Source organism: Panthera uncia, chromosome B1 (genome assembly GCF_023721935.1).
Source record: "Panthera uncia isolate 11264 chromosome B1, Puncia_PCG_1.0, whole genome shotgun sequence".
In the NCBI taxonomy this organism is placed as follows: domain Eukaryota; kingdom Metazoa; phylum Chordata; class Mammalia; order Carnivora; family Felidae; genus Panthera; species Panthera uncia.
Genome location: NC_064811.1, coordinates 51827563 through 51847510, shown reverse-complemented (window position 1 = coordinate 51847510; position 19948 = coordinate 51827563). Strand labels below are relative to the sequence as shown.

At 32.8% G+C, this 19948-nt stretch overlaps 1 protein-coding gene across 5 annotated transcripts in view; it reads left to right on the top strand.

Moving 5' to 3' along the window:
• EPHA5 (EPH receptor A5) overlaps positions 1-19948 on the top strand; it is a 340575-nt gene that overhangs the window by 281868 nt on the left and 38759 nt on the right. For 2 of the 5 annotated variants that reach the window (XM_049630547.1, XM_049630546.1), the window contains exons 9-12: positions 5184-5249; positions 14758-14825; positions 16379-16504; positions 17237-17422. The exons of 1 other annotated variant lie outside the window; for it this stretch is intronic. In XM_049630547.1, the coding sequence (XP_049486504.1) occupies positions 5184-5249; positions 14758-14825; positions 16379-16504; positions 17237-17422 (446 nt within the window). The remainder of the gene's footprint in view (positions 1-5183; positions 5250-14757; positions 14826-16378; positions 16505-17236; positions 17423-19948) is intronic. 2 more of the 5 variants (XM_049630545.1, XM_049630544.1) reach the window with 1 other exon arrangement.

Here is a 19948-nt window from a genome sequence, read left to right as displayed (position 1 = left end):
ACTATATCTTTTTCTAATTTGTCTAGACTACGACTTGGAAATAGTGATTGAATGGCACACATAAATCCCAACATATGTATTAGATGTGGTGTTCCCCTCAGAGTAACTCAAAATCACAATTAAAAAAAATAAATTAAAAAAAAAAGTTCTTTATAACCATTTTGCATTACCTTCTTTTCAGGGTGGAATAATTTTATGCCTTTGTGCCAGAAGCATGGAGAATGAAGAGTAGAGTTTGGGAGCCACATACATTATAATTATGCTTTTTATCCCTCGCTCAGTTTTTGCAAAAGATTTCTGCAGAGTTTTAGCGTGGCTTCAACCGGAAATCAGTACTAAGTCTTAAAAGAGGGCAGGGAATTAAGACACAGATGAAAAAGATACAGCATTACAAGATTTTTTTTAAATCTGGAAGACAATTAACATTGTCAATGTTAACTATCAGTGAACAATTTCCTCAGCTCTTCTGTTTTAAATATTTGTTACACATCTAAATTATTTTCATCATTTAAAAAATGATAGAGTGTAAATGACAGCATATTGTGATAAACATCATAATTGGAATTGTTTAAATAATTTGTATCATTTTCTTAAAATTATAAAATGAAATAACCCCCAAAAACTGCAGAGAAAATTAAAATCACCCCATAATGCTCATTAATGTAACACTCCAACAATAACTCTTAAAAAAATACTTGTTGCCATTTTATTTCTCTACACACTAATTAAATATTATATATACCTTATTGATTTTCATCACATCATAGATTCCACAAATATAATTTGTTTATTTCAAAATATTCATTAGCTATTTAGTTCCTTTAATATACCCAGACTCATGTATATTTTCTGTACCTCATTCTTTGCCCCAGGACCAGATTATTATAATATTGTCAGTTTTAAAACTTCAAAGCGGTCACTTTGAATCTGGGACAATGTGAAGAGTCTCACACTGGATTATGAAACTCATTCTTCAAACTGCCTTGTCGTAGAGTCTCCACTATTATCCCATTTACATCAATGCCTGGTTTACCCAGACTATACATATAGTAATGGATACATCCAGGAGTGCCCCTAGTTTGACTACAAACGCCATAATCTTCATTCTTTTGCTATACAGTGGTGTCTTGCTCTTTGATAGGTTTTGGAGGATTGTTTCCTAAAGGATTGATTCACTTTTCAGGGTGGCCTAAGCGCCACTCTGTTTTCTCTACCACTAAGTACCATCTGTTGTTCTTTTATTTTAAATGGGGAAACCACAGGGGTGGCTGGGTGGCTCAGTTGGTTAAGCATTCGACTTGGGCTCAGGTCATGACCTTGCAGTCTATGAGTTTGAGTCCCACATCAGGCTCTGTGCTGATGGCTCAGAGCCTGGAGCCTGCTTCTGATTCTGTCTCTTTCTCTCTGTTCTTCCCCTGCTTGCACTCTGTCTCTCTCTCTCAAAATTAAATAAACAAAAAAATAAATTCTAAAAAAAGAACATAAGTTATTTATAAATGGGGAAACTACAGAACCTTTTGGTTCTCTTACCCTTTTTAAGTTTTTTTTAATCAGTAAACTGAAAATATTTGTTACCTGATTAAAGTACCTGTTTTGTGAAATTACTCTTCCTGCTTTTCTCTCATTCATCTATTAAGATCTTAGTGTTCTTCTTTTCTGTTTGTATGATCTCTTGTTTAAGAATTTAAATCATTTATCCATAGCCTGTAGTCTTGGTTCTCTGATCTAGTATCTTTGAGAATTTCTTCCCTAGAGTTATAATCACCTTGCTTTGGTAGGAGGGAGGTTATCTTACTTACACTGACACACTTCGTGCATGTATTGATCAACTCTGTGTAAGTCCTGGCTAAAGTAATTTCATTTGAATCTTTTTGGGGTCTGGAGAGCTTCTGTTATCATATTTTAATCTTCCGAAGGACAAATCGAAATATCTTGTTAAAACAAAGACCAGCAGTTTTTCATTATAAGCCTGGGAGAGCTAAACTATTTTAAACTTGGATAAAACTTGTTATAGCTGCGTGCCGTTACTTACAGACTTCCAGGTGCTAAAAACTGATGAGAATGCAGATGTGCTGTGTTGAACCATAGCTCACATAAATTAGATTGGCTGCTATTTCTAGCACATTTTGGTTTCTATTTCTAAATTATCTCTGAGGCTTGTAAGCATTTTCAACCTGTACTTCAAGTATGTATTGATTAAGGAAAGAACACGTATACCATCTGGTGCTGAGGTGTTACTGTGACAGCATCCTCAGACTTTATTGTAAAACATTTACTTGGGGGGGGGGTGGCTATACTGCTTTAGATATTCATAGAAAAGGAACTTCAGTTTTAATCTTCTTGATAACAGAATAATACATAGGGTGCTGTGATCACTAAATCCTTACAAAATATATTTTGTAGAACTGAGTTTTTCCAAAAAAAATTACATTGACCATTTTGTATTTATATGAATCGGTCTGAATATAATTAGCTATTTAGTTACATTGTAAATGGAAATACTTAGTATGATGATATTATATGGATCATCAAAAAGCTAATTCATCTGAGATAATAAGTATCTAGTTTATCACTCTAAGTATGATATTACTAAGAGGAATAAGCTACCACTCTTCTCCCAAAATGCATGATATGCCAGATATTGATCTAAGTGAATTTATGTATTCTCACTTCATTTTTAAAAAACCTTTGAGATAGGATCCATTATTATTTCTATTTTATAGCTGTCAACTGAAACACAAAGAGGTTAACTAACTTGTCCAAGGTAATTTATTTATGCCACTTAAAACAAGTCAAAGACACTATCAGTGCAAATCTAAAGCAATGACTCAGATAAAAGCAGTAGCACAAGTGTTTGATTTTACATGATTTCATATTTTTGATTAAAGTTTATTAAAACTTTAAAATCTTAGTATGGTGGTTTAAGTTCTTCGTGGATTTGGCGTTACTGCGAATTGCATGTGTATGTGTGTGTATGTGTGTGTATGTATTAAACTATAAGAAAAAAATCTTATTATAATTTTCAAATTAAGAGGACTGAAAAAATATTATTTTTAGAATCATTCGTGTGTTTTTGGAGTCTCAGAACACTGGCTGACTATGAAATCCTAATAGGTAATGGCCGACCACAGTGAAGTTATCACCTTCCTAAACACAATTCTACATGAGTTTATAAACAGTGTACCCTGAACTAGAAGTATGTTTGTACTTTATTAGGAGATGACATCATTCTTTTTTATTAATCACTGAAAAATAGATACATTTGTCAACAATTATTATTTATTACTAATGGAGTTGAAAATGTGTTGTTTGAAATTAACACATACATGCAAACTTTCCACATTCATAGCTATCAGTAAATTTAAATAATTGTGCCATTGTTAATATCAGTTACAGTAAAGCACTGACTACTTGCGGATGTCATTCATTTCGTTTAAACTGTGAAGAAATAAAATGATTAAAGAATCATCCTCATCTTAGGAAACTGATAGTCTAAGAAAAGAAGTCAAACATTCTTTAAGGACAGATAGTAAGTGTTTTAGCCTTTGCAGACCGTACATTCTCCATCATAACTACTCAACTATGTCAGAACAACACTAAACAAGCCACAAATAACAAGTAGAGTGTGGCAGTGTTCTAACAACACTGCATTTACAAAAATAAGTGGGGGGCTAGTTTTGGTTCATGGGCTGTAGTTTACCAACCCATAATCTGAGTGCTAATATAAAAAGAAACATTAGGAAAATTAATTTATAGAAGAGATCAGTGTTTAAGATATTTATGAAATAAATGGAATTACAAAGAAATATATCAAGATCTGCCAAAGTATTTCACAGATATTTTACCTAATCTTTAAGTATTTCAGTATTTTGATATCCTGTAACTTTGTATTTCATTATCTCCACAGTGAAATAAGTTTTGGCATATTTTAAAAAATGTATTACAATAAATAGTCAAATAGGAAGTAAATGTCACAGGAACCATTTTTATTTACTAGGATTTCACTTTAGTGACAGTCAAATTTCCAGACAATTACTAGTCCTAAAAATTAAAACATCATCAGTTTTCCAAAAAAAAAAAAAAAGAAAAAAAAATATATAAAACATTGCCTACTTTTCCTTTGAAAAAGACCCATTGAAATTTAATTTGGAAATATTTGCCAACCTTTGTTAGCATTTCCAAATTTGTTGTATGTTTATATTTTATTTTCTTCTCTTTATTTGTTATAAAATAGAGTAGATACATTTCAAGTAATTAAAGTTCAAAACAGATAGATTTTAGAAAAAAAACCCTTGGCCTGCTGGTTTATGGTATCATTGCTGAGCTCATTTCTCAGTTCTCTTGAAATCACTATGAATGCTATTCATAAAATATATAGACAAATGAATGCATTGAAGCACTAAATAAATTCTATGTTATATCCTGTGATCAGTTTATGTGGTTTCTAACAACAAAGTGCATTTTATAAAATAATTTACTTGGTATTTTCTGGATTTTTTATGAATATGTGAAAAATTTGAAAGAATCTTGAATGTTGCAGTATCCAGAAAAGTGCATGTATTATATGTAGTTTGCTTTTTTTAATATAGCAATAGCTCTACAAATATATATTTGGAGATGCATTTTTTAAACCTGAATATGTAAATTTAAATTGGTAGCCTTCCATAGGTGATTGGAGAAGTCATGTAAGCATAACATCTCGATAAGCTGTGATAAATAATGCCACTGGCATAAGAAATCAGTGGGTCAAATGGGCAGGACATTACTCTCCCTCCTAAATTTATAGGTTCTATGCAAACATGTATTTAAAGGACAATTTAGCATGTCTTCTGAATATAAATTTTGTAGGAATTCCTGAGGAAAGATATATTTAAGTGGGCTTACATTTTTATTTGTATGTCTATATTAATTGCATAATCAAATACATTGGCTCATTATATTTCCTACTGAATAAGCATTTTAAGAAAAATAAAAATAACTATTTAATATAGCTCTGTATTTCTTAAATCCATAAAATGCTTTTTAATTTGAAAGGCATTGTGGAAGAAGTTTCATTGTAATGCATTTAGGGATTTTGCTTTTGAAAAGCAAAGCTGACACCTGTCTAAATTCATAGTGTCTTTATGCTATACTGAGGGAGTGGGATCTCTTCCTTATCTTGGGCTCTCTTGTTTGCTTTTCAGTTGCTGCGAATGTGGCTGTGGAAGGGCTTCTTCCCTGTGCGCTGTTGCCCATCCAAGCCTAATATGGTTAGTGTTCCCCTCCCGCTTTCACTCCTATGTAATGTCCCACCTCTATGTATTATTGTCAGCATTCCTTTTTTTTTTTCCTCCATTTGTGTACATTTTAACAGTTAGAGCACCAGGTATGCCTAAAAGGAGAGTAGATGGAAACCAATTTCCAAAGGGGAATCTTAAGTGATTTCACAAGGGATAATTGTCAATAAAATATACATAGAGCACATCATCCTTATCTCAAGCATTCATACTTCTCTTCCAAAGCTTTTACTGTGGTCCTGATTTAAACCAGAAGCTGTAAGATTGTAGATCGTAGCATCTGTTTCACATTTAACATGTTTGTGTGTTTGTTGTTCCATTAAGATGAAAATCATATCATATATGGAAATGGAATGCTACCTCTTGACGAAATGCTATTTCAAATCACCATTTCTCTCTAAGAACCATGGAATGACCATAACTTAACTGGATTTTTTTTTTTTTTTTTTTTGGTAATCATTGTGGATATATGTGGCATTGGAGAACAGAACCACATGTAATTTTAAATGTTTTTTCAATATTTTAAGTGTGAATAATTTCAGATATTTGAAGTGATATTTCTAATTTGATACTGGTGAAGTAAAAAAATATGCACATATTGGAGATCAGGGTCCAAAGGGCTAGTCTTAATTACTTACAAATGCAAATCCTAAATATATATCTGGGTTATAGCTATAAAACTATAGGCTAGGCCAAAAGATCAGAGAGCTCTATTCACAGATTTAGAGGGACTCCTGCACAATAGTGTGCTATCATGTTAAAAGTGAAATAATGTAGATAATTTCTTCCCAGATTAAAGATTCTACATCGCTGTACTACTGTATTGAGCTCTTATCTGTAGGTAAAACTTGCTGGGAAAAGATATTCTGAAATGCATTTTAGAGAAGTATAGGGCTTCCTTGGGGTACTGTAAATTGTAACTTGTATTCTCTAGGTGTAAATTAATTTTTGTTGATTACAAAAACTGGTGTGAATATGTATGCATGTGTGTGTACATGTGAGAAATGGTGGAGTGAATATCAGTGATCTTCTGAGAACAGGAGAAAGTTACAAGCAGGTTGCCAAAAATCAGAGATCTTTTTCTCAACCTTTTGAAAATTGTGTATTTGAAGGAAAATTTTGAGGTTAATGTGAAAGCAGAGATTTATTCCACATGATTTCATTTACTCCACAAATTCTTTTATGAGCATGGGGCTTTGATGACAAACCACAAATTCCTGAAATCTGGCAATGGCTAAAGTATAACATAAATATGGCTTTACACTGTGATTTTTTTTAAACTGCTGTATGAAAAGCTAAAACAAACAAACAAAAATGGTTGCTGAATTGTTCAAGCTACTTGAGTCTTAAGTAGAATTGTCATAAGAGATAAATCATCATTGATTCAGAATAGGCAGATTTTACATCTTGGAAAAAAAGATCAAAATCCAGGCCTACCTTGAAGCAAATCTCAAAGATAATGAGAGTATGAACATTCATGAAGACATGACTTAGAAGTATTGGCAAAAACAAACTTTAGCTAGATCTTAAATGCTTGATTTAAGGAAAAGTGGAAAGGCAGAATGCTTCCTTCACAAAAAACCCTAAGATAACACAGTCATTTTTCTAATATTTTTTTTCAAATAATGCTGGCAGTTGTGGAGGCAGTGAGGGATTTGTGTGTGTATGTATATTTATATGTGTATGTATGTGTGCATACACTGAATGAATGAATGAATGAATGAATGATTTAGCCACAAATATGCTTAGATACTTAATAAAATGCCAACAGTTTTTGTGGAAAAATATATGAAAGATCCAGAATGTTTTTAATGCATTCTTAGTGAAATGAAACAAAATAAAGCAAAGAAACAAACATAATTTATCTTATATAATTAGACTGTAAGAGAGTTGTCCAAAATTACTACTGGGAAAGAATGGAAGCTTCAAATATGTTTATTGTTAAACAGCTTTCTGAAACTCCATTTTATAATTGAATTTTAAGTCACTAAGTAGTTTCAGTTAAACATAGTATTTGTTTAGATTAAAGCATTGATGAGAAAACAATCTTTTATAATGGAAATTAAAGGCTGAGAAGAATAATTTTCCTAGTAGAGTCAGTAAAATACTGAAAAATCTTGACTGAAATCTTATCACCTAATTTCATATGTATAATCATATCAGTATAAGTCAATTACCACATAAAAATTTTCAAAGGAAAGTCTCTATCATCATCATTTGTGAATAGACATATTTACAATTACAGAACAAAGGTCGTTAGACATTTGGGATATTGGAATGTCACTGTTTTTCATTCCTGGAAAGACCACTCATGTGTGGTTGGTTTTGACCTTAATATAATGCAACGCATATACATTAAAATTGCCCACTGTAAATTTACTGGCTTTTAAAGGTACCTTGGTATACCTTATAGAAATCTCAGGATCTGAGAAGCATAATTTTGAAGACATTGATTTAGGTCTTTGGTTCTACAGTTCAACTATATTAAAACTTCCTCAATGCTCCAGAGTTCTGAGCTTTGCTCTATCTTCCATTAGAAAACCAAATGTATTTCAAATACATGATGTGTCATTTATAAGATGATATTGGTAATTCGATGTTGCCACCTTTGATCTCAAAGTATTCTTCATCACTCTACTTGCCCACTTGTTATGAAATCTGTACAGATATATAATAATGTTAATATTTCAAATACTCTTTCTTCATTGACTTAAATCTATCCAATGATAGAAGATATTTCTGTAATATTTCTCTACCCACTGATAGAAGATATTTCTGTAATATTTCTGAATGAAACCTGATGCCTAAATTTTAGTTACACCATGCCCAATATTGCCTACATTTTTAGCTTTGATCTTTGACTATATGCCATCACAGCTGGTTTGAAAATCTATTATTTTACTTCTCAAAAAAAAATCTATTTTTACAAATACCCAATGTTGAATAAATTGTTTTTTAGTGCAAGTAAGATGTTAATTTATGTAATTTCTAGAATAGTATTATAATTTATCCCTTAATATTCATTTGTGTTTATGTTTACAAACAGCAAAATATGTTTATAGCATAATATTTTTTAAGTACATCTGAAAGATCTAATGGTCCCAAAATAGCCTTTTCTTGTGTTTCTTAAATTCAGACATATGCTAGACTATTTTCTTCATTCATTAGTTTTCATGCTTTTCAAGTGTTTTCGTATACCACTTACTATTTTTTCTGAAGTGTTCATGTGGCAAGAGAAATGGAGTTTTATATTCCAAAAACAAAGCATTAAATGTTCATTTACCTATCCTGTGCTTTTTTTAGGATATCAGTGTCATTTTTAAAGAGTTTCTTAAATATTATTAATCAGAGATATGAGGGGAAAACTTTAGCTTCTCTCATAATGCAGAGATTAAGACCAAAACCAAAACCAAAACAAATTTCTCTGACCAAAAAGGTCACAAAATTACATTGGAACATTGTCTTAATGTTTCAATAAACTATTTTTCTTTCTCTATATTAGGTGAAAGTTTCTTAAAATTTGAAGTAAACAAATTTTTATTTTCATATACGTGCAACAGAGATTATTTCATTCCTCTTCACAACATTTCTGCCAGGGAGGAATGTGGAAATACTATCCCATTTTATAGATTTAGGAAAGAGACAGAAAACAAAATTATGTCTTCTAATTCTAGACCCTCATTTAAAGTGCTTATAGAAGGCAGATGCGAGTCTTGCTTACTATATATATATATATATATATATATATATATATATCTCCAATTCCATTTGAAGGCTTCCTATGTAAAATACAACTCTGAACTGTTCCAAAATCCCTTTTTATAATACTTGTAGAACCACAGACGATAGGGGTTACTCAGTGGACCTACTCTAATTGAGAAATTCAGTGGTCATACCCATGAAATAGTTTAAAAATTAAGAGATATTACTTACTCTCACATTAGAACAAAATTTACTGAAAACAGGGAGACAATCTTCACATGTCATACTTTATGAAATGTGTTTTTATATCAAAATTCTAAGTCAATTAAAATTCAACTCAATATTGAAAAGTCTGTAATTCGTCTTTGAGTTTTTTGAGGTATTTGAAATTGTACAAGTCTTCGTATTGCTAATTCTAAAATGATTTCAAGAGTTCCTTCACGAAAAGTTTACAAATTCATAGGTACTATACCATTTTGGAATGTGTAATTTCCAAGGTATTCTTTTTTATTTGTCTTTTAAAATGTAGAAATTACAAATGGTATGTAAAGCATAAAATAAGAAATAAGTTAGTGTCTCATACTGACTTTAATCACAGAGTGGTTAGTATCTTGATAGAATGTGAGATGGGACCTCGCAAGCTAGGTCCTTGCTTTGTGTGGTATCATCATTCCATTCCCATATCCCAAGGAAAGTGTGATTTTCAACTGAGTACCTTGTCTCTCGAAAAGTATGTGTGAGAATTTTCAGTAAACAATAATGGATCACTTGCATTGTTTGTATAACTGAAATCTATCTTTAAGGAACTCAAAAATCACAGTACTCTAATACACCAATGTGAACTATATGAATGAGAGTCAAGATCCTGCCAGCAATACAGCCTAAATATCCAAAGTCGCATTTCACTACATTTTCAATTCACATTCTTATTGAAGAATGTTGTCCCAAAAAACAAAACCTAACCTATTTCCATTATTCATTAGATATATTAATAAACATGTTTATATGCCTCTTTATTTTATGAGGCTGAATTAGCTGAGCTTTTATTAAAACTACTTTTGTTCAGTTGGAGAGAATCCTGAAGTGAAAAAGTCAGATTATTTCCTCAAGATATGTAACTTATGCTTTTTAAGATTCCAGCAATAAAAGTCTTACACATTACATGGTGGTTGAGGTCACTATTATGTATGAATAAGAAAGTGTGCATATATGGAGAAATGCAGTTTTTATTTTTTTTTTTTTATTTTTTTTTAACGTTTATTTATTTATTTTTGAGACAGAGAGAGACAGAGCATGAACGGGGGAGGGTCAGAGAGAGGGAGACACAGAATCTGAAACAGGCTCCAGGCTCTGAGCTGTCAGCACAGAGCCCGACACGGGGCTCGAACTCACGGACCGTGAGATCATGACCTGAGCCGAAGTGGGCCACTTAACCGACTGAGCCACCCAGGCGCCCCGAGAAATGAAGTTTTTAAAGAGATTTAAATTACAAGGAGATTTTATTTTCCGTAAGCAAAACATACTGCCTCTGTGTATGCTACAATTTGTTGCCTTAAGAATATTTTTCCTTTAAAATATAGGTAAAGCATTTCTTAATCTGGAAAATAGAGGAACAAGATCAGAGTTTCCGTTTCTGAGCTAGGGACTGCATATGCTCACTCTTTTAAAGAAATCAAACTGCAGAACTATTTCTTCTCCCATCATTGCACCCCTCCCCACCTAATTTAGAATTCAGTGGGGAAAAAAAAAGTGATTTTTCAGTGTTTATCTGTAGGCAAAAGTAATGGAAAACTCTGATTCTGTGGAAGCTATAGTTGAGCAAGGATTTATGATCTCCCTTGGCTCTTGCATTCACTCATCTTTCCTCATTGGCCATAAGGGTGCCATTTAATAAATTACTGATTCTCTGCATTGCTTGGGACTCAGGAGGGCTTGATATTCATACCTCTAATTTATTATCAAATTCTTAATTTCCATCCAAGAACCAAATTACTCATTGGCACATACATACATACATACATACATAAAGATTATTGCTTACTCTTTCATATATTATGGAAATCTCAGATATCCAAATTTAGATGTCATGGTTGGGGCCAAATTTTTAAGATCAGAATTAACATCATCAAGGATGCATTACCCAAATTCTTAGGGTAAGTATGGGAGAAAATAGACTGATTTCTAAATGACCTATAAAGTCATTGTTATATTTACCTATTAACTGTCTCGCTAGGACTTTTTAATAAATATTAATTAATGATTATGAATTACACCTACATTTAACATGATTTCTCATGCCCACCTCTACTACTAAACAATAAGACAGTATTGTTCTCTAGGAGTAAATAAGTATAAATGACTAGAAGATGATTCCTCTAACTAGAAACACTAAAGATATTTTTAGTACAATGATATCAAAGCTCATTAAAATTGTGATATGGAGCAAAATGAAGAAACGGTTTCTTTTCCACTCAGAAAAAAAAAAATCAGTTCCAGAAGGTAGGAGGCATAATTTATGTACAGAATGGCATATTTATTGACTGTTTGTCTGATGGGTTAAAATTATGCATCTGGAGCAGGTACAGACGACGATGCTGAATGAACAGGCATCCTGCAATGCTTTGTTAGTGAGGCTGAGCCGCTGCTTGGTGCCAGTATCTGCCAGCTGCACTTTTACTTGCTGTATCTTGTTGAGGCTTGTTTTAATGATGCTTTGGGGGGTTCCAGAACTTAATTTTATATGTTAATGTGACATGCAGCCGTATATGTTATAGAGCTCCAGAGATGCCCATAGTCAAAAATAACTCCTTTCTATTGCCCTCCTGACTCTCACCCTAGGTATTAAAATGTTAACCAGTCCTCACCAAGGTATTCCCAAATCCCTTTTTAGATGAGATCCAAGGTTTTATTTCCATTTTCATATGAGGAACCTGCATGCAATTTAAACATCCATGAGGCTTATTTAATGATAAAGACTATTTGACGATACAGGTTTGAAAGCTCTTTTCTTTTTTTTTCTTTTGAAGGTAGGAGAGTAGAAGGTAGACTGGATGTTTGTTTTCTAAAGTAAACTGAAACAACTTGTATACTTTTCAGGTCTCTTTAGAATTCTTCTAACAAAGTTTTTTTGTCAGTATTATTTAAATAACATAAATCTCAGGATGATTTTACACAATTTTATTTAGAACATTGATTTTCAAAAGTAACAGTAACTTCTCTCTAGAGACACATGAATTAAAGATTGAAAGAATAACACAGTATCTAGAAAAATTATGAACAATGCATTAAAATAAATTTCACACAAAATGTAATTTTAGTATGATTTTATGTATTTTTTTTTCTCTCCATTTCACTGCAGTAAGTTGATTCAAGATGTCTTAAGGACTCTTGGATGACTAATGCAGCTATCTAAGTGTTATGAGTAAAATTTGAAAAGCCACCACATCCCCATTGTGTATTTTTCCTCACCTGAGAACAGCATATCTATTAAGTTATTACTTCAAATTTCTTCAGATTTCACTAGCTGTATTTTATTAGTAAATTGCCAGTTCTTCAACATGATAAAACAAAAATAATTGTATTTTTCTTTCAAAAATGACACAAAGATGGGTTGTGTTATCTACTTTGTAAAATACATATGTAATTATGCACTAGGAAATGATATAGAATAAAATAGGTTTTATTTTTCCATCGAAATAGAGACATATTTAAGAAATAACGTAGAATATATAAACAAGGAAAAGTCCTCGTTTGCATGTGTTGATTGAACACTTCATTTACATCACATAGTAGTTTTCAACCAACTTTGTAATGAAAATATTTTGTCAGTCTGCCATTTTGGCTGTATATTTTTTATGTAGAAATAAATGGAAATTTTGTTTTTAATAAATTCAATTTTGTTATGGAGCTTATGAAGAATAAATTCACTTCCTTAGAAATTCACTAAAAGTAATTTAAATATTTTCATTTTTGTCAGTTGTTTTAATGTTGTATGGTTAATCATGTACCACATCAATTTAGTATTCATCAGCATATTTCTTCTCCAAACACTTGTCATTGTGTAGACGCAATCAAAATATCATTCATTCATTCATGTATCCATTCATCAATGTGACAAATATTTTTGGTGCCAACTCTGAGACAGACACTGGGTCACTGCAGAAATTTATAGGTAAATGCTAGTTTCTGCCGTTCAAGAAACTGACAACGAGTAAGATACCCAGAAAACATATTGAAATGATTATGTTGCATTGAAATGGGAATCACAATGTGAGAGGGGTACAGAAAGCTGTTGGGTTCAGAAAGCTATTGGGAAATAGGGCATTATGTTGGGGTATCAAACAAAAGCATGAAGGAGGCAAAAATTGAACTAGACTTTGATAACTGAAAATTGTTACGAACAGCATCCTAGGTGTAGGAACCAGCATATGCACATTGTGGAAACATGGGGAAATATCTTGAAGACCTGAAGATAGTTCAGTATACTTGAAGATAACAGAGAAAGTGTAGGAAATATGCATGTGGGCTATATTTAGGAATCCACACCTTATTATTTTATGGAAGATTTTGCAGGAGACAGCTAACAACACAGAAAGGTACCTTATTTACAGTAATCTGGCTACAGCCATGTCTTGTAGAATTTAGGACAACAGTTACAGAATGCAGGGGCATCTGTTCAGAGGCACTTACTGCAATCCAAAAGAAAAATAACAAAGCCTTATTTGAAGACGCAGTAGACCTAATGAAAAAGAAGAGATAAATTATAAGACTTTTATGTTATACAATGCTTGGGATTTGGCAACTAATTTGTTGTGAAGTACAGGAGAATATGGCTTTGTTCTTAAAGGGGCCAAGGCCTTGCCAATGTTAGTAACAGGAAAAGAAGGCAATGGATCAAGATTGAAAGTAAAGAGAAATATACTGATTTGTTTTTCAGACCTATTGAGTCTGTATGCCAGTGGAATACTCCTGTAAAATAAATCTATGAGGGACAAGAGTGTAACTTTCAAAAGAATTAAATCAGAATAGAGGTATTAATTAAATGGATGGAAATGAATGGATTGATGGTAGAAGAGAGAAGTAAGAAGCATGCCAAAAGGAGTAGAGATTTGAGTCCATCATGAATAATTAAAAACTAAGATAAAGTCATGAGGTGACTGTCATTAGTGAACCTCCAAGCACAGATTTTTTTTTTTCAGCAACAAGAGCAGGTTTCAAAGACTGGTAAATTAGTAAGTAGTTGAGTAAAACAGGAGAGAATAAAATTTGGGAAGTGGGGCTGCACTGAGAGAAGTTGCAGATTACAGTAAATTTGGTAGTGATCTAAGTGGACTGAGTGGAGAAGAGCAACTTTACTTCAAAACTCCAAAACAAGAGAAAAAAAATGATAGGGTAAGATACTAATTCAATAGAAACTATTTTGGGCAATTCATTCTGTAAAAAGTCTTCTGAGGTGACAAAAAAAAATTTAAGAATGAAAAAGAACAGAAACATGTCTGGTGTCTGGTGTATGGTGAAGAGAAGGGTTGGGGGGGGGGTTGTTTGTTTGTTTGTTTTAAATGGGTCTGGATGGCTTCAGACTTCTCTGTGAAATCTGGGCAAGAGTGAGAGACGCTGGTTTGGGAAATATGACTCATCCAAAAGAAGGACTGGTGTTTTTACACGCTGCTGGTGTGAAAATCAGTCAGGGCTGCACTCATTTCAATTGCGTTCCATGCTTCTGGGCTTCACGTGATTCAACATTTGGAGATGTAGCTAATTGTAGCTTACTCTGTTCCAGGCGGTGTGGTTACAGCAAAGCAAAGCAAGATCCAGAAGAGGAAAAGATGCATTTTCATAATGGGCACAGTAAGCAAATTGTGAAAAATCAAAAGAAAACAAAATAGAAGAGATTTTATTGTTATTTTGGTTCATTTTCAGACAAGGAGATGTAATAACTGACCAAAATATTTTGTTTAAAACAATGTGTTATGTTACATTCCATAAAGCATATGGGCTTGGGGGCACTGCTGGTTGACCCTAGACAACAGCTGGATGGTTTATTAGATTTTTTAAAGCATACCTTCATTATAATTACTTAAAAAAAATTTCAATCAATATAAAAAGCTGTTATATTTCAAACCAAATTTCCAGGTCGATTCTAATTTCTTGCAACACAGTCAGTAGAAATCTATGGTTCAATAACACCATCAGATTAAATGAATAAAATTTCTCAGTATTTTTTTTTTCTTCCTCTAGCATGATAGCAAGAATTTCCCTGAGCAGATCCGGTAGCAACAAGCTTCATTCGATGATTTGAAAAAGACTATCCTTTTTAAAAACGCAGAAAATCAAGTTTTTATAACATGCATTATAAATTAGCCTAAATGAGTTCTAATTAATGGTATTTTAATATGTGCATTTTTAATAAATAGTACAGTGTTAGTTGATTTGTTAAGTAAATTACAAGAAGAATTTCTTGTGTTTTTGTCACTCTCCTGTGACTATAAAAATCAAAGCCATTAAAGCCATAATTCATGCTGCAAAATATTGAGTCTATTATCATAGTTCCCATCTTATTTAATGGTATTTATCCTCAAAAAAAAAAAAAAAGACCCTGTGAAATTGGTAGTCTTTAAATGTGATGAAACTGAGGCTCATAGAACATTAGAGTCTTGTATAAAGTCATGCAGTAACAGAGGTATGACAAGTTGAACTTTTCTTTTAGTTCTGTGTCAGTCTTACTGGACCAAAGCTCCAGAAAAATTATTTTAAATTATTTTTTGTGAAACCAAAAGTAACCATCTGTGATGGCATTTTATTTTTTTTTTATTTTTTTTTTAAATTTACTCGAGAGAGAGAGAGAGAGAGAGACAGAGTGTGAGCAGAGGAGGGGCAGAGAGAGAGGGAGACACAGAATCTGAAGCAGGCTCCAGGCTCCTCTGTGCTGACAAGCACAGAGCCTGACGCAGGGCTTGAACCCACACACCGTGATATCATGACCTGAGCGGAAGTCAGACGCTCAACTGACTGAGCCACACAGGTGCCCCTCTGTGAAGGCATTTTAAGTGAAACAGAACAACAAAGCAACAAATAACTCACTAACATTTCATTGCCAAGTTTAGTAAAAAAAATTATCTTAGTTTGCCTCAGGCACTGACTCTCTGAACATCAGTGATGTGCCTTTTCAAATATGTTGTCATATATGCATTTCTTGCACAGGCCAACAATCCAGATTTCTTAAAATTATGTAAGTGACATAGCTGTACAAATGACTCCTATAACTCAGGAGAGGGGCTGTCCTTACAGCTTGGCCATTTCTAGGAGTTAGGAATTTAAGCCAGAGGTGCATGTTAATAATGTTTGTGATTCCATTCATTCATCACAAGCACTTATATTTTAATGCACATTTATGTTTCCAGTTAAATTGCCAGGAGTAAGAACTTATATTGATCCACACACCTATGAGGATCCCAATCAAGCTGTCCATGAATTTGCCAAGGAGATAGAAGCTTCATGCATCACCATTGAAAGAGTTATTGGAGCAGGTACAATAGTGTGTTTAACTTGGACTTTTAAGTTGTGTTTATATTATAGAATGTAATATGTCAATGTCCTGATCTAACAAAAGAATGTTTTTAATCTTTTGTAATCGACTTGCTTTCAAAGTGGTAGGTAATTGATCATATTTTAATGCTTCCCTCTGTGGAGCTCATATTTAAACCAGCAAATGTTTGCTTTATTAAATAAATAAATAAAGTAGCAAAAGTATGTATATTTTATACATATTTATATACATTATAAAGTGTATAGTGTTTTATCATCTACTGTTTCTTTCATTCCTTATATAATCTGTAATGCCCAAAACTATTTACATAATTTAAGCACTCAGATACTCTATTTATGAGTCATCTCTTCCTTGAAATTATTCCCTTTTTGTCCTGCTATAAACTTTTCTCCTTTTCCCTTCTCAGTAATTAAGGCACTGCTAGTGTAGACACAGAAGGAAGATGCGAGTGATTTTCAATCAGTTGCATTTAATTTCTTTCTAATGTTTTCATTAAGGTTTTTGTAGGTGAGATGAATGAAGCTAATAACCCCCAGAGTGTTTAATGATCACCTGTAGACGATTTTTCCCAAAGCACCACTTCTTAACCCTGATAACAAAGTTGGACTCCCATTTCAATTCTGTTTTGTCTCTACCTTAATAGGGCTTTAGTGTATTCATAGAGTAAGGATTTGAAATGAGTTTGTGGGGTTTTTTTCATCTTTATCACAAGGTGAATTTGGTGAAGTTTGTAGTGGACGGTTGAAACTTCCAGGAAAAAGGGAATTACCTGTGGCAATCAAAACCCTCAAAGTAGGCTATACAGAAAAGCAACGTCGAGATTTCCTGGGCGAAGCAAGTATCATGGGGCAGTTTGATCATCCTAACATCATCCACTTAGAAGGTGTTGTGACCAAAAGTAAGTACAGTAGCAAATTATGAGTGTGTGCGTGTGTGTGTGTGTGTTTGCATGTATTATGAACATCTGGGTTTCTTCTATTAGGTTATTATTAATTTCAGGATAAAAAGAAAAATAGCCACAGTAATGTTATTAACAATTTCATTGGCATTAATACTAATTGTCCTGTATTTTAGTAGAGTTTTGTCAAAGTCATTGATCATCAATGAACCTGAATTTCTATTGAGTTTTTCAAAACATATGTATTAACTCATGTACTATGAATTCACTGCCAGAGAAAAATGTATCCACATTAAAGGAGCTGTAAATGTATCAACATTGCTTTTTCTTCTGACTCTTCACTTTTTATCCTAATAAAATATTAACTTCAATGTTTTGATTGAGGCATTGAAGTTTAACATTTAATAGGATTACTATAACCATAGGTGGTTTAATAATTTTAGGGAAAGCAGCAGTCAGCCACAGACAACTGGAAAAGTTCCTTGAGATTAATTATTTTCTTAAAGAAAATCTAATTTGTACTCAAAAATATCTAGAGTTTCACATCTCTTTTAAACGTGTATGTGTGTCATTAATGTGGTTATGTGGCGAGCTTCCCAGTATAAAGAGTTCCAGTAATTTTTCAGCCATCCAATAAAGTATTTTCAAGTGACATAACTAAGGTCTTTATTTTATTTAAATTCATTTAGTCTTTGCTATGTCTATGTGCTCTCATTCCTTCCTTTGTCCCTCATACCCTACTTACCACTTTCTAAATCATCTAGAAATTTTATCAGGGAATATTCTTTAGACTTGCTTTCAATAATTTGTTCCCCTTCCCATTGCTATTAATCAATTTTTAAATTATATGTGCCAAATATTCATAGAAGCAATATGTATTCAATAAATGCTGTGAATCTACTAAGTAATTTCATTTGATTGGGTATCGACTTCCGTCGCTTATTGACATAAGTGGGTTGGATATCCACTTATTTAATTTTTAAATATGGAAAACAGAGCAGAAACAATATACAACTTTTTTGCAACGCAGACAAAAGAAACAACTCAAAACATTTACCTGGTAAATAACTAGTGAATTCCCAAATCATCATATATTCACAATAGGTCACAGATGAGAATGTAGAATCCCTTTAAAAGTCCTAAAACAGACCACAGTAACATTATTGTGTTGTTGATTGTCTGAACTTTTGAATCAGCTTGTATTGCTAGGAGATTGTTTTTTTTTCCCGTGTCTCAAAAGAAATACACACTTCCGGTAAAAATTCTCACGGAGGAATGTAGTAGAATAAAATGACCTGCAGACATGTGGGTTTCTTCAAAATTTAGATGTGTTTCTTCTTCCATTTGAGTACATGCCCATACGTTATTGTCCCCTTGACAGTAACCCAAAGAGGGTATTACTGGAGCAAGGGCATCCTTAATTCTTATCAGAACAAATAGGTTCTTACAGAGAGATGAGAGGAGAGACAGGGACGAGAGAGAGACAGGTAGAGAACAAGGAAAAATATGGTTTTTTAGTAACTAAGAAATTAAATATTTTACAAAACTTATACCCAGTGATGAATGAGCAGGAATATTTGAAATAAGAATACGGTGTGGAAAAAAAAATGGTCACCAGTGCAATTAAACGAAATCTGAATTTGAACATGACCACATATTATCTGAGGAAAAGGACTTTAAAAGGACATCAGTGATAGCATGTGGTGCCAGATACTATAGGTTCAAGAATTATAATAGTAAGTGATTATTATATTTTCCTATGCATTAATGATACTATCTAATATAAAATGTAGTTATTAATTATATTCATGATAATAATAGTAGGCAAATACTGAATACATGTTATGTCTTCATCTCATCCTTAATACGACTGCCAAATTTAACTTCCTCAAATAAACTCTAACCATGACTTTTTATTACCCATGGTAAACGTGAAGCTCTTAGACAGCAAGTCTGCCTTCTGGAATGAGTTCAGATAATGAATGTAATGTTTACAACAGTGCCAGGTCACTATTATTACTATGGAAGACAGTATTGCATAGTGGTCAAGAACATGGACTATGGATCTAGCCATATATTATAATTTTGGTTCTGCCATAGACGATGTGACTTTGCACAAGTCAGCTAAACATTCAGAACCATAGTTTCCTCATCAATGATAAGAGATAAGGATAGCTCCTAGCGACGTAAAAGGGACATGAATTAATACAGATAAAGTTTAGGACAGGCATGGCAGGGTACTAACAGATATATAGGTATCACTTTCCCATTATATCTGTTCCTGTGCTCTGAACTCCTTCATATGCCATGTCTTTTAGTCCATTTTAACATGCTTGATATTTTGATCTGCCTACATTGCTTCTTCCTCTGAAATTTACACCATTGTATTTACTACCTTTTCAGTTCCTTCAAAATCCTGTTCAAATCACATCACATCCATGAGACAATCCCTCACCACTTCACCATGAAGTAATCCCTCCTTCTTTTGAACACTGTGCCAATGTACAAATTTTTGCAAATGTCTAT